This window comes from Callithrix jacchus, chromosome 6 (genome assembly GCF_049354715.1).
Source record: "Callithrix jacchus isolate 240 chromosome 6, calJac240_pri, whole genome shotgun sequence".
In the NCBI taxonomy this organism is placed as follows: domain Eukaryota; kingdom Metazoa; phylum Chordata; class Mammalia; order Primates; family Cebidae; genus Callithrix; species Callithrix jacchus.
The window spans coordinates 154,997,599-155,016,583 of NC_133507.1; the positions used below are offsets into that span (position 1 = coordinate 154,997,599).

General features: G+C 43.8%; 2 protein-coding genes and 1 long non-coding RNA gene across 7 annotated transcripts in view; 1 reads left to right on the top strand and 2 right to left on the bottom strand.

Annotated features, from left to right (window-relative positions):
* Positions 1-18,985, top strand: part of LOC100405984 (UDP-glucuronosyltransferase 1A6) — a 61,638-nt gene that overhangs the window by 37,566 nt on the left and 5,087 nt on the right. For 4 of the 5 annotated variants that reach the window (XM_008999725.5, XM_008999724.5, XM_008999722.4 and 1 more), the window contains 3 exons: positions 17,111-17,242; positions 17,901-17,988; positions 18,588-18,807. In XM_008999725.5, coding sequence (XP_008997973.1) covers positions 17,111-17,242; positions 17,901-17,988; positions 18,588-18,807 — 440 coding nt within the window. Of the gene's footprint in view, positions 1-10,509; positions 11,389-17,110; positions 17,243-17,900; positions 17,989-18,587; positions 18,808-18,985 lie in introns of those variants that run through there. The other variant, XM_008999723.4, reaches the window with a different exon arrangement.
* On the bottom strand, positions 4,154-4,783 carry LOC100406349 (dnaJ homolog subfamily B member 3). The gene is given in 3 exon segments (XM_078328860.1): positions 4,154-4,359; positions 4,362-4,682; positions 4,685-4,783. Coding segments are annotated over 3 exon segments (414 nt in total). The 5' UTR covers positions 4,716-4,783; the 3' UTR covers positions 4,154-4,297.
* On the bottom strand, positions 6,754-9,900 carry LOC118154699 (uncharacterized). The gene is made up of 3 exons (XR_004744914.3): positions 9,771-9,900; positions 7,737-7,757; positions 6,754-6,889 (listed from the first exon to the last, which is right to left on the bottom strand). It is a non-coding gene; the product is annotated as an uncharacterized LOC118154699 (long non-coding RNA).

An 18,985-nucleotide genomic window follows, 5' to 3' on the forward strand; every position in this document is an offset into this window, starting at 1 on the left:
AAGCACTCAAAGAAGTTTGCCAAGTTCAGTGGAAGTGGGGCAATGAAGGTGGGATGGATGTCTGTGATTAGAGAATGACACACAGAGTTTGGTTTTCAGAGAGGAATTTGTGCTGACGAAAGCTTTTCTGGTCAGGATTTGGGGTCTGGTGCGTGATGTGGGGCCATCTCAGGGTTGGGAAGGCACAGTGATGGTTGCATGTCAAATGAGTCTTCTACTTGGAATGCTGAAATTATCAAGAGATGGTGGAAGGGCTAGAGAGGAGATAAGACTGTGAGTCTATAAGCCCAGTGAAGCTAAGGACAGTGATGAATGGACATGTGTCCAAGCAGGGAAGGGTTTCTCAGGAGGGGCTTACCACATCACCAAACCCACCCCATCCCACTCCAGGTTTCTATAGTGGGATCTGCTCCTTTATCAAAAATTTTGCACACAGCTTTCATTAATCCAGAATATTTGGGTTTCATTGAAATGGTACTCTGGGAGCTGAATATTGTATTTTGTTCCTTGGTGTGCCATATATTTCATGAGAGAGTTCAGCCTTTTTATGGTGTATTCAGCAAATGTATATGAACTTCCGTGACTTTATATCCTTTTGTATTCTTATTTCTTTACTTCTTTTTATTAACATAGGTATGATTGCAAAAGACTCTAAGCTTCATTTTTGTTTTTGGTCAAATCCCATAATGTTTGTTTTACTGGTGGTTTTTCCCCCTCATGCAATTTAGTTATTCAATGATAAAATATGTGTTTATTAGATTTGTAAAAATGTTGAAAAGTGGGATGGCATTTAAATAGTGACTGTTGCCCTTTTCTTCCAGTTTTTCCAATGTGAACATATTTTCTAAAGTTAAGTACATTGGCTCAAATCCTCACTGTCATGTCAGTGGAGCAGAACAAATTGGGAACTATGGCACGTGTCTCTCTTGCTCTGCCCGTTAGAAAAGTCCACATTAACAGGCTAACTTTCGTGTGTGATAAAGAACAGGCTAATTTATTCAATAGTGAGGCCAATGACTGTTTCTCAGCATGAGGTCACACTAGATTTAATATGGTTTGGCTCTGTGTCCCCCACTAAATCTCATCTTGAATTGTTATTCCCATAATCCCCAAGTGTCAAGGATGGGACCTGGTGGGAGGTGAATGGATCATGGAGGCAGTTTCCCACCTGCTGCTCTCATCATTCTGAATGAGTTCTTATAAGGTCTGATGGTTTTATAAGGGGCCCTTCTCCCTTGGCTTGCAAGCACTCTCTCTCTCTCTCTCTCTCTCTTTCTCTCTCTGTCTTGCTTTCTCTCTCTTGTGTGCAGGCGCATGCCACTATGTAAGACATGTCTTTGCCTCTCTCTCACCTTCTGCCAGGATTGTAAGTTTCCTGAGGCCGCCCCCACCAGCCATGTGGAACTGAGAGTCTATTAAAGCTCTTTCCTTTATAAATTACCCAGTCTTGGGTATGTCTTTATAGCAGTGTGAGAATGGACTAATATAGTCAATTGGTACCACCAAGAGTGGGTTACTGCTATAAAGATACTTGAAAATGTGGAAGTGACTTTGGGACTGGGTAACAGGCAGAGGGAACAGTTTGGAGAGCTCAGAAGAAGACAGGAAGATGTGGGAAAGTTTGGAACTTCCTAGAGACTTGCTGAACTGTTTTGACCAAATGCTGATAATGCTGTGGAAAATGAAGTCCACACTCAGTCTCAGATGGAAATGAGGAACTTATTGGGACCTGGAGCAAAGGTCACTCTTGCCATGGTTTAGAAAGAGACTGGTGGCATTTTCCTCTTGCCCAAGAGATCTATGGAACTTTGAACTTGAGAGAGATGATCTGAAATTGGAATGTATGTTTAAAAGGGAAGCAGAGCATAAAAGTATGGAAAATTTGCAGCCTCTCCATGTGGTAGAAAAGAAAAACCACCCATTTTGTGGGGAGAAATTCAAGCTGGCTGCAGAAATAACTGGCTGCATAAATTTACATAAGGAGGATCAAAATGTTAATTGCCAAGATAATGGGGAAAATGGCCCTAGGGTATGTTAGAGACCTTTGCAGCAGACCCTCCCATCACAGGCCTGAGGCCTAGGAAGGAAAAAAAAATGTTGTGGGCTGGGTGTAGGCATCCCCTGCTGTGTGCGGCCTCACAACTTGGTGCCCTGTGTCCCAGTGGCTCCAGATATGGCTAAAAGGGGCCAAGGTACAGCTCAGGCTATTGCTTCAGAGGGTACAAGCGTCAAGCCTTGGCAGCTTCCCTGTGGTGCTGGGCCTGCGGGTACACAGAAGATAAGAATTTAGGTTTGGGAACCTTCACATAAATTTCAGAGGATGTATGGAAATGTCTGGATGTCCAGGCAGAAGTTTGCTGCATGGGTGGAGCCCTTATGGAGAACCTCTGCTAGGGCAGTGTGGAAGAGTAACGTGGGGTTGGAGCCTCCCACACAGAGTTGCCACTGGGGCACTGCCTAGTGGAGTTGTGAGAATAAGGCCACCATCCTCCAGAACCCAGAACATAGCTTGCACCAGGTGCCTGGGAAAGCCTCAGACACTCAATGCCAGCCTCTGAAAGCAGCTAGGAGAGGGGCTTTACCCTGCAAAGCCACAGTATCAGAGCTGTCCAAGACTGTGGGAGCCCACTTCTGGCATCAGCATGACCTAGATGTGAGACATGGATTTAAAGGAGATAATTTTGGAGCTTTAAGATTTAATGACTACCCTACCTGATTTTGGACTTGCATGGGGTCTGTAGCCCCTTTATTTCTCCCATTTGGAATGAGAACATGTACCCAATTTCTGTACCCCTATTGTGTCTTGGAAGTAACTAACTTGTTTTTGATCTTACAGGCTCATGGGGGAAGGGACTTGCTTTGTCTCATATGAGACTTTGGACTGTGGACTTTTGAGTTAATGCTGAAATAAGTTAAGACTTTGGAGGACTGTTGGGAAGGCACGATTGGTTTAGAAATGTGAAAAGACATGAGATTTGGGAGGGGCCAGGGCAGAATGATATGGTTTGACTCCGCATTTCTACCCAAATCTCATCGCAAATTGTAATTTCCATAATCCCCATGTGTTAAGGATGGGGCCTGGTGGGAGGTGATTGGATCATGTGGGCAGTTTCCCCCATGCTGTTCTCATCGTACTGAATGTGTTTGTGTTCTTATGAGAGCTGATGGTTTTTTTTTTTTTTTTTTTTTGAGACGGAGTTTCACTCTTGTTACCCAGGCTGGAGTGCAATGGCGTGATCTCAGCTCACTGCAACCTCCACCTCCTGGGTTCAGGCAATTCTCCTGCCTCAGCCTCCTGAGTAGCTGGGATTACATGCACGCATCACTGTGCCCAGCTAATTATTTGTATTTTTAGTAGAGACGGGGTTTCATCATGTTGACCAGGATGGTCTCGATCTCTTGACCACGTGATCCACCCACCTCAGCCTCCCAAAGTGGGCATGAGCCACCACGCCTGGCCCGAGCTGATGGTTTTATAAGGGACTTTTCCCCTTTCACTCACAAGCTCTTCCTCTTTGTTTCTCTCTTGCTTGCTGCCATGTGAGACGTACCTTTGCCTCTTTCTCACCTTCTGTCACAATTTTAAGTTTCCAGAGGTGCCCCCAACCCGGCCATGTGGAACTGAGTCAATTAAGCCTCTTTACTTTATAAATTACCCAGTCTTGGGTATGTCTTTATAGCAGTGTGAGAACAGACTAATATAAGATTTGTGGTGATTGAAGTTATACTGAAAGGGTTTAAAGGAAACTCTGAGAAAAGGAAATGAATCTGCATTTACTGAGAAATGTGACAAGAAAGTGGAATTAGAAATTCCCAGAAAGGCAAGCTGTTGTGTGAATGAATGATTTTCCAAGATGGGGAAGTCTCTCTACCTGTTTGGAGACAGAAAGTGGAATCAGAGGAGAAGAAGATGATGGACAGAAAGGATCATTTCCTCTTCCAGATGCTTTCCAGTGTGTGATGTAAGCTGAACTAAAACCAGCTGTGTGGTGCTCCAACCAGAAAAAAATGTCTGGCATTTTGGATTTTTGGACCCTACTGAGATGGTCACAGGTCTCCAGGTCTCCTGGGGCTTACAGGGTCATGCTTTTCCTCCTCTGGCATGCTTGGTCAGAGGTACAAGTAATTCCATGGAGGGAATTCATTTTAAGGATCTCAAGATAGTCATCTTTGCAGCAGACGAAATGCCCCCCTTTTCCACTCTGAAAACCTTATCAAACCCTTTTATAAAAGATGAATACTAATATACAGGCCTCTAGCAGTCTTCCGTTTTTGAGCTGAGACAAAAGCTGGAAATTCACTGAAGGTGGAGAAAAGGGGTGCCGACCCTCTGCTTCTGCTTCCCTTGGAGTTCCTCCGACCCCCAAAAATATTCTCCAGTGGGTTTCCAAAGAAGTCAAACGAGAATAGGTCCTGGCCGCCAAAACACTCCCTAAAGACCTCGGCCGGGTCGCGGAAGCTGAAGACATACTCGAAGGGGTCCTCCAAGGGTCCGCTGCTGGCGCAGCCACTCTCCGCCCCCGCCTCGCCATAGCGGTCGTAGATGTCGCGTTTCTTGGAGTTCGACAACACCTTGTAGGCCTCGGCCACGTGCTTGAATCTCCTCTCCGCTTCCTCCTTGTTCTTGGGGTTTTTGTCCGGGTGCCACTTGAGCGCCAGCTTGCGGTAGGCCTTCTTGATGGCCTGGGCAGGCCCAGCACCTCGTAGTAGTCCATGCTGGATAGCCAGGATGGCCTGTGGGCCACTGGCGCAGTGAGCGGCACGACTGCCAGCCCCTGAGCCTGAGTGCTAGGCGACGTGGGCAGCAAAGAGGAACGCACCTTATGACGCCACCACATCTCATTGGTCGAGGCCTAGGAGCCCCTAGCATCTCAGTATGCAGTGCTCCTGGGACTGGCCTTGCTCTGTGTGGCTCTGTGATGCTCGACGACCAGACCCCGCCCACTCTCCCAGCCACACCCACTCCAGGCCCAGGCCCCTGCCCAGTCGAGGTCTCCAAGAAGGGTGGGAAAGAGGTTGAGGGAAGGAGAGGCACTTGACATTGGCTGCCTGAAGAACTGTTTTTCTTTTTTTCTTGTCTTTTTAATTTTTGTATTTTTTGTTGCATTTTAGGTTTTGGGGTACATGTGAAGAACATGCAAGATTGTTGCATAGGTACACACATGGCCGTGTGATTTGCTACCTTCCTGTCCATCACCTATATTTGACATTTCTCCCCATGCTATCTCTCCGCAACTCCCCACCCCCTGCTGTCACGCCCCTATTTCCCCCCCGCCCCCCGACAGACCCCGTGTGTGATGCTCCCCTCCCTGTGTCCTTGTGTTCTCATTGTTCAACACCCACCTATGAGTAAGAACATGCAGTGTTTGATTTTCTGTTCTTGTGTCAGTTTGCTGAGAATGATGGTTTCCAGGTTCATCCATGTCCCTACAAAGGACAGGAACTCATCATTTTTTATGGCTGCATAGTATTCTGTGGTGTATATGTGCTACATTTTCCCTGTCCATTCTATCATCAATGGGCATTTGGGTTGGTTCCAGGTCTTTGCTATTGTAAACAGTGCTGCAGTGAACATTCGTATGCATGTGTCCTTATAGTAGAACAATTTATAATCCTTTGGATATGTACCCAGTAATGGGATTGCCGGGTCAAATGCAATTTCTGTTTCTAGGTCCTTGAGGAATCACCACAATGTCTTCCACAATGGTTGAACTCCCACCAACAGTGTAAAAGTGTTCCTATTTCTCCACATCCTCTTCAGCATCTGTTGTCTCCAGATTTTTTAATGATCGCCATTCTAACTGGCATGAGATGGTATCTCAATGTGGTTTTGATTTGCATTTCTCTAATGACCAGTGATGATGAGCATTTTTTCATGTTTGTTGGCCTCATGTATGTCTTCTTTTGTAAAGTGTCTGTTCATATCCTTCTCCCACTTTTGAATGGGCTTGTTTGTTTTTTTTCTTGTAAATCTGTTTTAGTTCTTCTTAAAGTCAGCTTTATATTAGCTTTTTCCTTGGCCACAGGAAGGAAGAGGGTGGTGGGAGTGAGTTTAGTCTGACCGGGGCTGAAGACATCCTGTTGTCTAGGACCGCAGTTCTCTATTGTTACAGTCCCAGGGTCCATTTTAGTTTGTTTATGTGGATTATATCTATCATACGTACTGCATTCGAGATTAAAAAATTTTTTAAAGACATATTAATTGGGCAATTTAATAAGAACAAACCAATGACACACTAAGAAATCATATTTTTATTTACTTCTTTTGAAACAAATTAGTGACAAGAGTGGCATCGTTTTACATTTTTTGCACCTCTCTTTAGTACGTGGCTTAATAGAGAGCTGGGTTCTCATGTCAGCTTCTGCATTCAATCTACTGCAATATTACATATCACCCATGTAGCTTCTGGAAAACCCCACTGTACACTTGTGAGAGAATGACAGTGAAAAAAATCAAGTAGCATTATTATGGAAATCGTTTTGACTTTGCAAATTCTCCTGAAAAATTCTTGGGGATCCCTAGGATTTCCTGGCTGATACTTTGATAACTGCTAGTTTAGAACACTAGTCACTGGTATTCTGAAGGGATACCCTCTTTTCCATACCAAAATCTAGATACTCAAGCTCCTTTTACAAAATGGCACAGTATTTGTACATAACCTACACACATCCTCCTATAAACCTCAAGTTATCTCTTGATCACTTTTACCTAATAAATGCAAATGCTATGTAAATAGTTGTTTTACAGCATTGGTTTTTTATTTGTATATATTTTTTGGTCATTGTTTTTCCTCCCATATATTTTCAATCTGCTGTTGGCTGAATCTGCCGATGTGAGGCCCAAGGATATGGAGGGTCAGCTGTGTGTGTTACTCACTTTTCTTGATGGCTAAAACAAACACCAGGGAGATCCTCTCAGACAAAAGGAAATACAGCACTATTTACTATATCGAAACCATTAAGACTTGCAGGCCATGTTTATAGCACTGGGGATAAACTTGGGATAAGGTGATTATTTTCACTAGAACTGCTATATCATCACCATGAATTTGGGGGGGACATTTTTTTGAGATTTGAATTCTCTTCACTTCTTCCTTACTCTTTTTGACACTGGATTCTTTGCTTTGAAAAATTGTGAGGCAACACATTAGTAAAGGTCATTCGGTTCTAAGGCGAAATGATTAACAAATGAACTTTCTAAGAGTTCATAAAGGGTGATAGATCTAATGGGTGTGTGTTATCTCACCAGAACAAACTGCTGAGTTTATATAACCTCTAGTGACAGAACCTGAAACCTGGGACTTGGCACTTGGTAAGCACGCAATGAACGGTCATAAAAAGCTGGTCAGGGGTAGAGTTCAATGTGAACAAAGCAATTTGGGAACATCGAAGCAAGTTTGGGGAACAGCAAGTGATCCAAAATGGCTGGAAGGGAAAAGACAGAGGAGGCAAGCAGAAGGGCAAAAGAGGAGGAATGAGCTTGGATAGGTGGGCTGGGGTCTGTCCCAGAGTTTTGAGAGCAAGGCTGAGGAGTCTGAATTTTCTTTTGGGCCCAGGAAGCTGCTGACCAACGTGCCAGAAGTGGTGGTGGGGTAGATCTGTGCAGGGGGCAGCTGATGCAGTGAGTCAGAAGGGACAACTGGGGGTTGGGGAACTGGAGGGCTGGGGCGATGAAATCGAATCACAGCAGCTGGGTCTGAGAAACAGTTGTAGAAACATCCAGATTCAGCACTTACTTGCTTGCTTGGTTACAGGGTCTAGAACGAAAAGAGAAGGGAAGTCACTTCTATACAGAAACATGTCCAGAGTGCTTACTGTCTGCAAAACTATGAACTGTCACCTGAGTGGTGATTCCAAAGCCAAAATCTTGCCCGTAAGGAATATATGTATAGGATATAGCTATAGTCTAATAGCAAGAACAGATATGCAAACTGCTAAAAGATACAAGGCAGAACAGAACCAAATGCTGTGGAGATTCAAGGAACGGGCTTTGTTTCCCTGGAGGGTCCTGTAGATGATCGACAGGGCAATGGACATGTTTATGTTGCTCCTTAAATAGCAAGCCCCTTCATTCTGATTTGATGAAAGGAGATGGGAGTGTGTCAAGTGGTGGCCTATTAACTTCTGTCTTCAGCTTAAAAAGAAAATACCTTTGAAAGGATTCCAGAAATACTTGCCATGGACATCTCACTCTTTAGTAGCCCCCAAAGCAAGATCATCACGTTGCTGCCCTGCTGTGTGATTTCTCAGGCCCCAGAGCACCACGCCCTGTAATTGCCTAGTCGTGAGTTTGTCTCTGTTCACCTGACCCCTCCTTACAGGCAGAGACCATTTCTAACTTGGCTTTCTGGCCCCAGTTCCTAGCATAGTGTTTGGCATATAGTAGGGCTCACACATTCCATAAATATTTGGTGGATAAGGGAATTAACAATGGATTCTGCTTTGGTTCCAGAGCAGAGATTTATTGGATTGCTCAGTAGTGGTTCTCTGTTGTAATTCATGAGCATGAATGTGAACTGGCTACTATTCAGATTAGTAAATATTTTCTGGTCAGGGACAGAGCTGTGGCCCCAAACCATCCAAATACACAGCAGCAGCAGCAGCCTCAAAAAGCTTGGAAGCTCTGCATGAAGCCTTGAAAGTCATAAAATCATTACAGTGGTGACTTGTGTGTTTATAGCCCTTTTGCTCTCTATAATCTGCAAATGAACTCACATGGCATTGAGACTTTAGAAGAATTATCATCCTTAAGATTTAAATTGAACTGTGAATTTCAGAATTGCAGATAAGGATACAACAAAGAGTGAAAGCATTGCTGTCTTTTCTGCTTGTCCAGAATCTTGGTCCTAAAAAATAAAGAGTGATTGGGTGTGGGGGAAAGCTTCAGCTCTAAGTAGCAGAAGAGAGGTACCTGTTAATATGCCCCACAGGGCACCAAAGCTTTAGTTAGCTGTTTCTATATGATCCTCCAAGCACATCCCCCAGGTATGTCTGGCCAGTGATGTGTATGGTTAAAATGTTGGGATCTGTGCAGTTATCTTGGGATTGTATAGAATAGTGGTATATCCCAAAAGAAAAGAGTGAAAGGCTTACAGTTCTGGCTGCGCAGTACTTGCCCCAGAGTCCATGCTCAATACATACAAATTTGAATTACTGCTTTTGTCGTCTTTCTCCCTTACCTTCAACTCAGTCATCAGCATTTCCCAAAATGCCTTATTTCCCCTGGACCTTGGGTCAGTGTAATGAGTACAATCTAACTTAATCGAATTTGCTTATCTATTTGGTTTCTTGTTTTGAACAAAAGCTCTCTGAAAATGAATTTGGAGGAGAGAGATCTGGTTCTAGTGAACAGTTTGCAAACCACGGACTAACAGCATCTGGTATACAATGAAGGCAAATGCCAGAGAACACAAGGAAGGCAGGTTTTATAGCAAAAAGTTCCTTCCCAGGTTCCCAATCAGGTCTGTTTATGCAAATGAAGGCTGGAAACTTGCTTAGTTCTGATCGGTCAATGCAGGTGCATTCTGATTGGTTATTACAGCTGAGCTCTGATTGATTGATGAAGCTGAGCCCTGAGTGGCTGAGGTGGGTGAGCTCTGATTGGTTGGTTCAGGTGAGGGCTGAAAACCTCAACTATAAAAATTTACAGGTTTTCAGGACACTCAGAGTAAACGGCTAGTTGGCTCGATTGTAAATCCAGGTCCAGTTAGCTACTCAAGATCTATGTTACAGGACTCGCTCTTTGAGGTTCACACTATTTAAATACAGACCTGTCCTTGGGGAAGAGCTCCGTGAATGTGGACCTCCTGTGAATTTCCATTTCTGGTCATTCTCTACCCCAGCACGTCCCACCCCTACCCTCCTGTTCATTTCCTTCCTAGCGTGAATTCTAAGTCCCTGCTCATCTGTTTAAATGGTGAGTCTGGCTCTCCTGATGGCACGTGAGTTCTGAGGATGGCACGTGAGACTCGTGCGGTGGGCTCTCCTGCAGCCTCAAGACCTCACACTGTGCTGTGACTCAATAAATATTTGTTGGATGAAGGAATGCAACACATGATGCAAGTGAGCAGGCAGTGCCTGGGGAGCTGTGGAGCGGGCGCTCTCAGCAGGTTTCCATGGCGAAAGCGAGGGTTGTGATGTTGCGTTCCTTTCTTTCTAAAAGGCTTTCTAAAAAGCTTTCTGTTTAATTTCTGAAAAAGAAGCCTAATGGTAACCCCTCTGGTAACATTTCTTGGTCCATGGAAATACTAATTTAATGGATCCAGAGGTGCTGGAGCTACTTCGCTGTATTCACTCAAGAATGTGATTTGCGTATGAAACTTCAGCCAGTTCAACTGTTGTTGCCTATCAAGAAACCTAGTAAAGCTCCCCCTTCTTTTCTCTGAAAGTGAACTCCCTGCTACCTTTGTGGACTGACAGCTTTATAGTCATGTGATGCAATCAAACATTAACTCGGTCTATCGATTGATTCTTGCCATTTGTATAAGTACGAGAGGGCAAACCTCTGGCAGGAGCAAAGTCACCATGGCTGCGGAGTCCCGGGGCGGACGCCAGCTTGTCCTGGGCCTGCTGCTGTGTGTGCTGGGCCCGGTGGTGTCCCATGCTGGGAAGATACTGTTGGTCCCAGTGGATGGCAGCCATTGGCTAAGCATGCTTGGGACCATCCAGCAGCTGCAGCAGAGGGGACATGAAATAGTGGTCCTAGCACCTGATGCCTCGATGTACATCAGAGAGGGAGCTTTTTACACCTTGAAGACATACCCTGTGCCATTCCAAAAGGAGGATGTGAAAGAGTCTTTTGTTAGTCTTGGGCATAATGTTTTTGAGAATGATTCTTTCCTGCAGCGTGTGATCAAAACATACAAGAAAATAAAAAAGGACTCAGCTATGCTTTTGTCTGGCTGTTCTCACTTACTGCACAACAAGGAGCTCATGGCCTTCCTGGCGGAAAGCAGCTTTGATGTCATGCTGACAGATCCTTTCCTTCCTTGTGGCCCCATCGTGGCCCAGCACCTGTCTCTGCCTACTGTATTCTTCTTGCATGCACTGCCATGCAGCCTGGAATTTGAGGCTACCCAGTGCCCCAAGCCATTCTCCTACGTACCGGCGCCTCTGTCTGCTAACTCAGATCACATGACCTTCCTGCAGCGGGTGAAGAACATGCTCATTGGCTTAACACAGAACTTTCTGTGCAACATTGTTTATTCCCCGTATGCAACCCTTGCCTCAGAATTCCTTCAGAGAGATGTAACTGTCCAGGACCTATTGAGCTCTGCATCTATCTGGCTGTTTAGACGTGATTTTGTGAAGGATTACCCCAGGCCCATTATGCCCAATATGGTTTTTCTTGGTGGGATCAACTGCCTTCTCAAAAATCCACTATCCCAGGTGTGTATTGGAGTGGGACCTTTACATGCATGTGTTCTTTCAGAGGTATTGCTTTGGACTGATTAACTAGCCCCAGATATATGCAGAGCGAGCATGCCGAGATAGTTTAAAATGGCCTCTTTTGTTGATTTCTGTCTCCTAGGCCTGAGTCTGTCTTTGGCATCATCTTCTGGATGATTTCTTTGTATCTGAGATCTTGGGAAAGCATGGCTTGGACGTTTTACTCCGTGTGCTCCAGTGGATAGTAATCAGTTAGAAACAACAAGCTGTTAAATGCCATAAGCACAGAATGCTGGGTTTGGGGCACCTTGCAGAAAACGTAATTGAAGCCTGCACCTTGCCCTGGATTCAGCCAGGCAGACAAAGTTCAGGATTGATGAAATCATTCTTTGATGATAGATACTGGTAATGCAAGTTGCCTTTGTGATCCTGGTTAAAACTCCAGTTTCTAAATATTCCATTAAGAAGCTGGATCCTGCAGTCCCTTCTCTTCCAATGAGTGAATCACCAGTCAGATTCTGACATGATACAGAAAGGTCGTGGGTTTCATTCTCATGCTATTACATTCATTTTTCACCTACAGAGTTTGAAGTATGCAAAAAAGTAGCATTCACATCCTCATCTAAATCTCAGCAGAGAGGATAGAGAAGAACAGGAGAGACTTCTTCAGGTGGAGGGCTAGGGAAGGACTCTTTGAGGACGTGACGTTTCCATGAGCGTTCATTCATTTATCCTTTGAAGATTGGCTGAGGATCTACTGGCAGCCCAGGTACTTCCCAAGTGCTGAGTCTGGCTCCCATTAAGGGGACTGATACCACCCTCGGAGAGCACCAGACCTTATTTTCATTATACCTCCAACATAACTTGCACGTTACTTTTTAAAATTTCCTGTGCAGTTTCCTTCATAGCACATCAAATATGGCAGTCATTTCACTTAGATAATTGTTGACTGTCTGCTTCACATCATGAGCCACGTGGGGCACGTGTGACTTTGCATTATCACATCCACTGGATACTGCCTCCTCAACACCTGCCAGTGGGTCTGCATGTGTTTGGCACCCCATAAATATCAGCATCTAAGGCACAGAATAGGTGCTCACCAAATATGTGATAAATGAATGAATGAGAAGAAAGGTGCCAACTGAGGTGGAGTTACTGGGTAGAGAGCACTCCCCAACAGTTCTTTATAGTTCTTTGTACTCCAGCGGTTACATACCAATATATATACACACATACAGAATTTTTTGTTTTTTTCTACAAAATAGAGTAACAGTGCATCCCCACTGCTCACTTACCAATATGTCATGGATATTACTCCAGTCTTAAATATTATTACTTTTTAAACTATGAAACAGTATTTCATGGTATTCGTGTACCACACTCAGTGTATTCCACTAGGGATCTAATCTAGTTCCCCACAGAGGAACATTACAATTTGTATTCCAGGATTTTTTGTTGTTGTGACTTTAAACACTTCCTTTAAAAAGATAAAATATTTCGTAGTTTAAAAAACATTTGTTCTGTTTCTTTCTCAATCATCTTTTCCTAAGTGTTTTACAGGTTTTTTGGGTCACTACTGTGAATGTTATTTTTTCCATTTCTGTCTCTAGCTGATTACTCACTATTCAGGTATCTCATTAAAATATTGATTTTCATAGTAAAAATAATAGGCAGTCATTTGCTGATAACGAAATTTTGGTTTCTTCTGTTCTAAATTCCATGCCAAATATCAGGATTATTGAATTTATTAGAATCTCTAAAAACAGTTGAATAATTTTGGCAATAAGAAAGATTTCCATTTTGCTGCTATTTTAATAGAAACTGATTATCATTTCCTTATTTTGAATTATGTTAGGCATGGTTTTCTGGCAATAGTCTTTATTGATTTAAATAATTTCCTTCTTTATGTGAGGATGTTTATAGGGGAGTCACCGAACTTCACCAGCCACCTTTCTGGCATTTACTGACATAACCACAAATGTCTAAGTGGTGAATTGTGTGGACTGCATATTGGTTGTTGCCTTGTTTGGTGCAAGCAGGCTTAGGTGTGAAAGTATCTTCGTAAATTGTATCTTAGTAACCTTCTTTGTCTTGTTGCATGTTTTAATCTGAAATTCCACTTTTTAGATATTAATATCACCACTCCTGTATGATTTTTGTTTACACTTCCCTGGCACATCTCTAGTACTGCTTTGTCTTCAAACTTTCTTCCTTTTTAAACAACATAGAGCTGGTATTTTTAATCTGGTTAGACTGTTGCTTTAACAGTGCATTTTGCCTGTTTGAATCTAACAATTGATAGGTTTGATTGAAACTCTCTCGGTTTACTATGTTTAGTTGACTTTGCCTTTCTCCCTTTTCTGGATTTTTACTGGTTGATCAAGTTACTATTTTTATTTTTTCCTTTGTTAACTAAAAATGCTACTTTAGACTTCCCTTCCTCTTGTGGTAATTGTCCTATGCTCAATACTCTTGATAAAACTCCTGAACTTTTAAGAAGAAAGATAAAAACCTATGTTGCACAAAGAAGTCCACAGAGAAAGCACAGCCTGGCACTGGCATGTCTTTGGTGTGTCTGAAGGAAAAGGGATAGTGGAGCCACTTCGGGAGAAAAGGAATGAAACTCAAGAATTCCAGGATGTCGCTCACCTGACAGGGTGAGACAGCAGTGATTTGCAGATGACAATCACAATGTTAAGTCTGAGAAAAATAACCAAATGTAAGATTAGTGAGGACAGAGACTTCGAGATGGCCAGGAGAGGAAAGCTTGGGAGCAGGGAAGGTGGAGACACATGTGGGTTCCTGAGAATGCATCATGGTGAAGTCACAGGTGTCCAACATGGTGTCTAAGTGCTAAAGAAGAATTCTGGAAAAAGGAAATGCATTTGGGAAGGGGAAATCTTATTAAAAGCCTAAGCTAAAATATAAAATTCTTAGTAAAATTTTGGAGTTATATGTCTCATTTTGGGTGGGGAAGTCTCATCAGAGCAGGGAAATTCTCTCATTCAGGGGGATCTCATCTTTTTTTTGGAAGGGAATCAATGATGGGGATTGGAGTGTTATTTTCAGTTAATATGTTGCTTCACTCTGGTTATTCCAGTAGCTGTGAAGTCAGGGCAAAGTTTAAGGGATGCTTTGCCAAGTAGGGGATGGACTTCACCTTTATTGAGCCTCATAAGAGCTGGTTCAGGTAGGAATTGGCCATGATAACAACTTCTCTGCAGTTTGCCCTGCGTGAATCTCTAGCTGAACTTTTGTGCCATTTAAACTTTCGTGATATCCAGCTATTTAACTTCGGACCTTTATGGACCTGTGGGTTCAATTTTGTGTGAATCACATCCTGCTGACTGCTGAGTGGACATGGGAGGGTGTACAAGGAGGAGTACTTAGACTTAGCCCTTTCCAGATGAGCTTCAGAGTAAAGAGTGGGTTTCATGAGGGAGCACAGGCCCTAGGAAATTTAGGCAAGCCATTTACCATCACTCAGAAGAAAGAGCTTGAAGAGCACTTGGGAATAGAGAGGAGAGAGATGTGGTGCAGACCCTGGGGAGGAAGGATTTCACAAAAACCATCTTCAGGATGTTCTTACTACAAACCAGAAATGCAGCATGGTGGTAGAGAGGATGACTCGCCCCAGGGAAAAGGCCAAGACACAGCCCTTACCAGTCAGAGGACTCACGAAGGCCTGGGGCTGGTGAGGGTGGCAGGGAGATGGGGCTTACCTTGCGGGAAGGATGGTCAGTGTCTGGGGCTTTCCTGGTTATGTTCCAAATCAGGCTTGGCAGGAGTCCAGCTGTGCAAACTGTGTTTGCTGAGCCCTGTCAGAGGTCTCAGCATCTAGGGTGTCTCACATCTAGGGTGACCAGCATCCTGGCTTCCCCAGGACTGTTCAGGTTCTAGCACTGTAAGTCACATGTCCCAGGGAACCCCTCAGTTCTGGGCAAGCCCTGCCACATCACACAATCTTATTAGTGCCCTCAGTATTTTTTAGAAACATAAAACCGTTAGACCCAATAATCATATTACTGGGTATATACCCAAAGAAATACAAACTATTCTAATATAAAGACACATGCACATGCATGTTTACTGCAGCACTATTTACAATAGCAAAGTCATAGAACCAACCCAAACACCCATCAATGACAGATTGGGTAAAGAAAATACGGTACATATACACCATGGAATACCATGCAGCCATAACAAGGAATAAGACTGTGTTTTTTGCAAGGTCATGGATGAAGCTGGAAGCCATCCTCAGCAAACTAACACAGGAACAGAAAACCAAACACCACATGTTCTCATAAGTGGGAGTTGAACAATGAGAACACATGGACACAGTGGGGAGAACACACAGCAGGGCCTATTGGGGGTTACGGGGCAAGGGGAGGGAACTTAGAGGATGGGTCAATAGGTGCAGCAAACCACCACAGCACATGTATGTCAGTGTAACAAACCTGCACATTCTACACATGTATTCCAGAACTTAAAGTAAAAAATACATAATAATAAAATAAACCCATAAAACAATTTGAGAGATTCTTGGGAGATTCATTGGACCACTGAAAATCTACACTGGGAAAAGAATTGCCATGCTAATGAAACAGAAAAAGTGTCCTTGTCTCCCTCACAGGTCATGTGACATGGGACATGGCTCACTTTCTCAGTTCTCCGCTGCTCAGACCTCTCGGGGAGCATACAGACAGGCAGGTTGTGGGGCTCTGACTCCACGGCAGTGTCTAGAGGTGGATGCTTACTGCTCCTGAAGCCCTAGTGGGTGTGTGGCAGTGTGCTCTTTTAGTTTTTCCATCTATAGGTGGCTTGTGTTAGCTCAATTACACCATCTACCTTGTCCCAAGGAAAGAGGGCTCTCTGTATCCTGGGGTTCTTGCCTTGGTGTACCAGAAGAATCAGATCACACCTGGGTTTGGAAAATGAGTGCAAGGATTTATTGAGTGAAGGCGGCTCTCAAAAGATGGGGGAAGTGAGAAGGGGATGGAGTGGGAAGGCTTTCCCTGGAGTTGGGCTGCTTACTGGCCTAGGTCCTCCTCCAAATGCCTCAGCCAAACTCTACATCATTCTGCTGGTCGGTGGCCTACCAATGTGCCAGTGCCTGTTGGTGAGTTCTTCTCGACACCCAGCCTGTGAGTCTGCCTGCTAGGGTCTTGGGGTTTTTGTAGGCACAGTATGGGGATGTATCAGGTGAGGGTGGTTTTGGAAAATGCAACATTTGGGCACGAAAACAAAAATGCCTGTCCTTGCCTAGGTCTGTGGGCATAGGCCTGGAGGTGGAGCCCTCACCAGGGACCACACCCTCTTCTAGCCAGCACTTTCCTTCCATTTAAAGGGACCACGCCCTTCCCAGCTCTTCCCTTCCCTAACGCTGATGCCTTGCTCTGTGTCCTCTAAGTGGAATTATCACTGTGTATGTACAGGTGTGTGCATGTACCTGTGCTTTTCTTTTGGAAAATTAGCACATTACCTGGATTTTGCATCTCAAGGAAGAAGCCCATAGATAATTCTGTAAGCAAGAAGCCTTCCTCCTTTAAAAGTAAAGGAGAGGAAAATACTATAAAACTTACATGTTAATTTTTTTTACTCTATTTCAAACACATGTGCCTTTAATATTTTAAGAGGAAGATACGTAATTCATAACTTACTGTATGTAGTCCTCAAAGAATATGAGAAAAAAATTAACTGAAAATGTCTCTTCTGGGTCTAGGAATTTGAAGCCTACATTAATGCTTCTGGAGAACATGGAGTTGTGATTTTCTCTTTGGGATCGATGGTCTCAGAAATTCCAGAGAAGAAAGCTATGGAAATTGCTGATGCTTTGGGCAAAATCCCTCAGACAGTAAGCAGATTCTATACTATGGCTTCGCAGGAGCTCTAGCCCCAGACTTCCAGCTTCTAGATTAATTCTCTTACTGGAACTTCAGACTCAGCTTTTCCCTGCCGCTTCCCAACTATTCACCCAAAGGCTTTTGGTTGTGGTGGTTGTCATTGTTTTCAGTTTGACTCTCAAATACTCTCTTAAAACTATGATCCACTGCACTCGGAAGGCTGATTTTTTCTAAGAGACTCAAAAGTGTATTAGGGAGAATTTTATTTAAAAATAAAATAAATAGGATATTGCTTCTTCATATTAAGTAGAAGTATTTCTCCAAAAAGCTGTTGGTTAGGACATTGAATGTATGTCTTATATTTCTGCTGTTATAGCTCTACATCCACTTGTTTTATTAAGTAAGCTTTCCCTTGAAGTTCAGGAAAGTGAAAAACTCTGAAGTGCACAGCTCGATAAATTTTCACAAATTCATGTAGTGCACACACCAACTAAACCTCCAAAACAAGACACCGAAAGTTGCCAGTCCTCCGAAGCCTTCATAGTACTGAGTCTCCCACTCTGCCGAGGGTTAATTCCTTCAGAGGACCCCCTCTTTCTAGTTAGTATAGCAGATTTATTTTTTTAGTCGTAGTATGTTCTTTCTTTACCATCTGTTTTGTCCTCCAAGGTCTTGTGGCGGTACACTGGAACCCGACCATCGAATCTTGCGAACAATACGATACTTGTTAAGTGGCTACCCCAAAATGATCTGCTTGGTATGTTGGGAGACTGGATGTGTGGGTCAAACGAGGGTCAGATTAACAAAATGGCTTAAGCACAGCTATTCTAAAGGATTGTTGAGCTTGAAAATGTTACGGCCAACATATCCTACATTGCCTTTTTTTTTTTTTTTTTTTTTTTGAGATGGAGTTTCGCTCTTGTTACCCAGGCTGGAGTGCAATGGCGCAATCTCGGCTCACTGCAACCTCCACCTCCTGGGTTCAAGCAATTCTTCTGCCTCAGCCTCCCGAGTAGCTGGGACTACAGGCGCCCGCCACCATGCCCAGTTAATTTTTGTATTTTTAGTAGAGACGGGGTATCACCGGGTTGACCAGGATGGTCTCGATCTCTTGACCTCGTGATCCACCCGCCTCAGCCTCCCAAAGTGCTGGGATTACAGGCGTGAGCCACCACGCCCGGCCCCCCTACATTGCTTTTTATCTAGTGGGGCATCTCAACCCACATTTTCTTCTGGAAATTTCTGCAAGAGCTTGTGAGTAACACCGAGTCTTTGGAGTGTTTTCAGAACTTAGATGTGTCAGACTGTGAAACTCAGAGACGTGACTGCTGGCATCCTCCCTATTTTGCACCTCAGGTCACCCGAAGACTCGTGCCTTTATCACCCATTCTGGCTCCCACGGTATTTATGAAGGCATATGCAATGGCGTTCCCATGGTTATGATGCCCTTGTTTGGTGATCAGATGGACAATGCAAAGCGCATGGAGACTAAGGGAGCTGGCATCACCCTGAATGTTCTTGAAATGACTTCTGAAGATTTAGAAAATGCCCTAAAGGCAGTCATCAATGACAAAAGGTAACACAGAAGATATGGAAGAACACTGTACTTCGGCCGTGGCATTCATGATAAGTTGTTTCAAATATGAAAACATTTATGTAGCATTTAATAGCATTGTTTCAAACATGAAAACAAATACATAAAAATTTGGGTTTTTTTCTTTTGAGATGGAGTCTTGCTCTTGTCACCCAGGCTG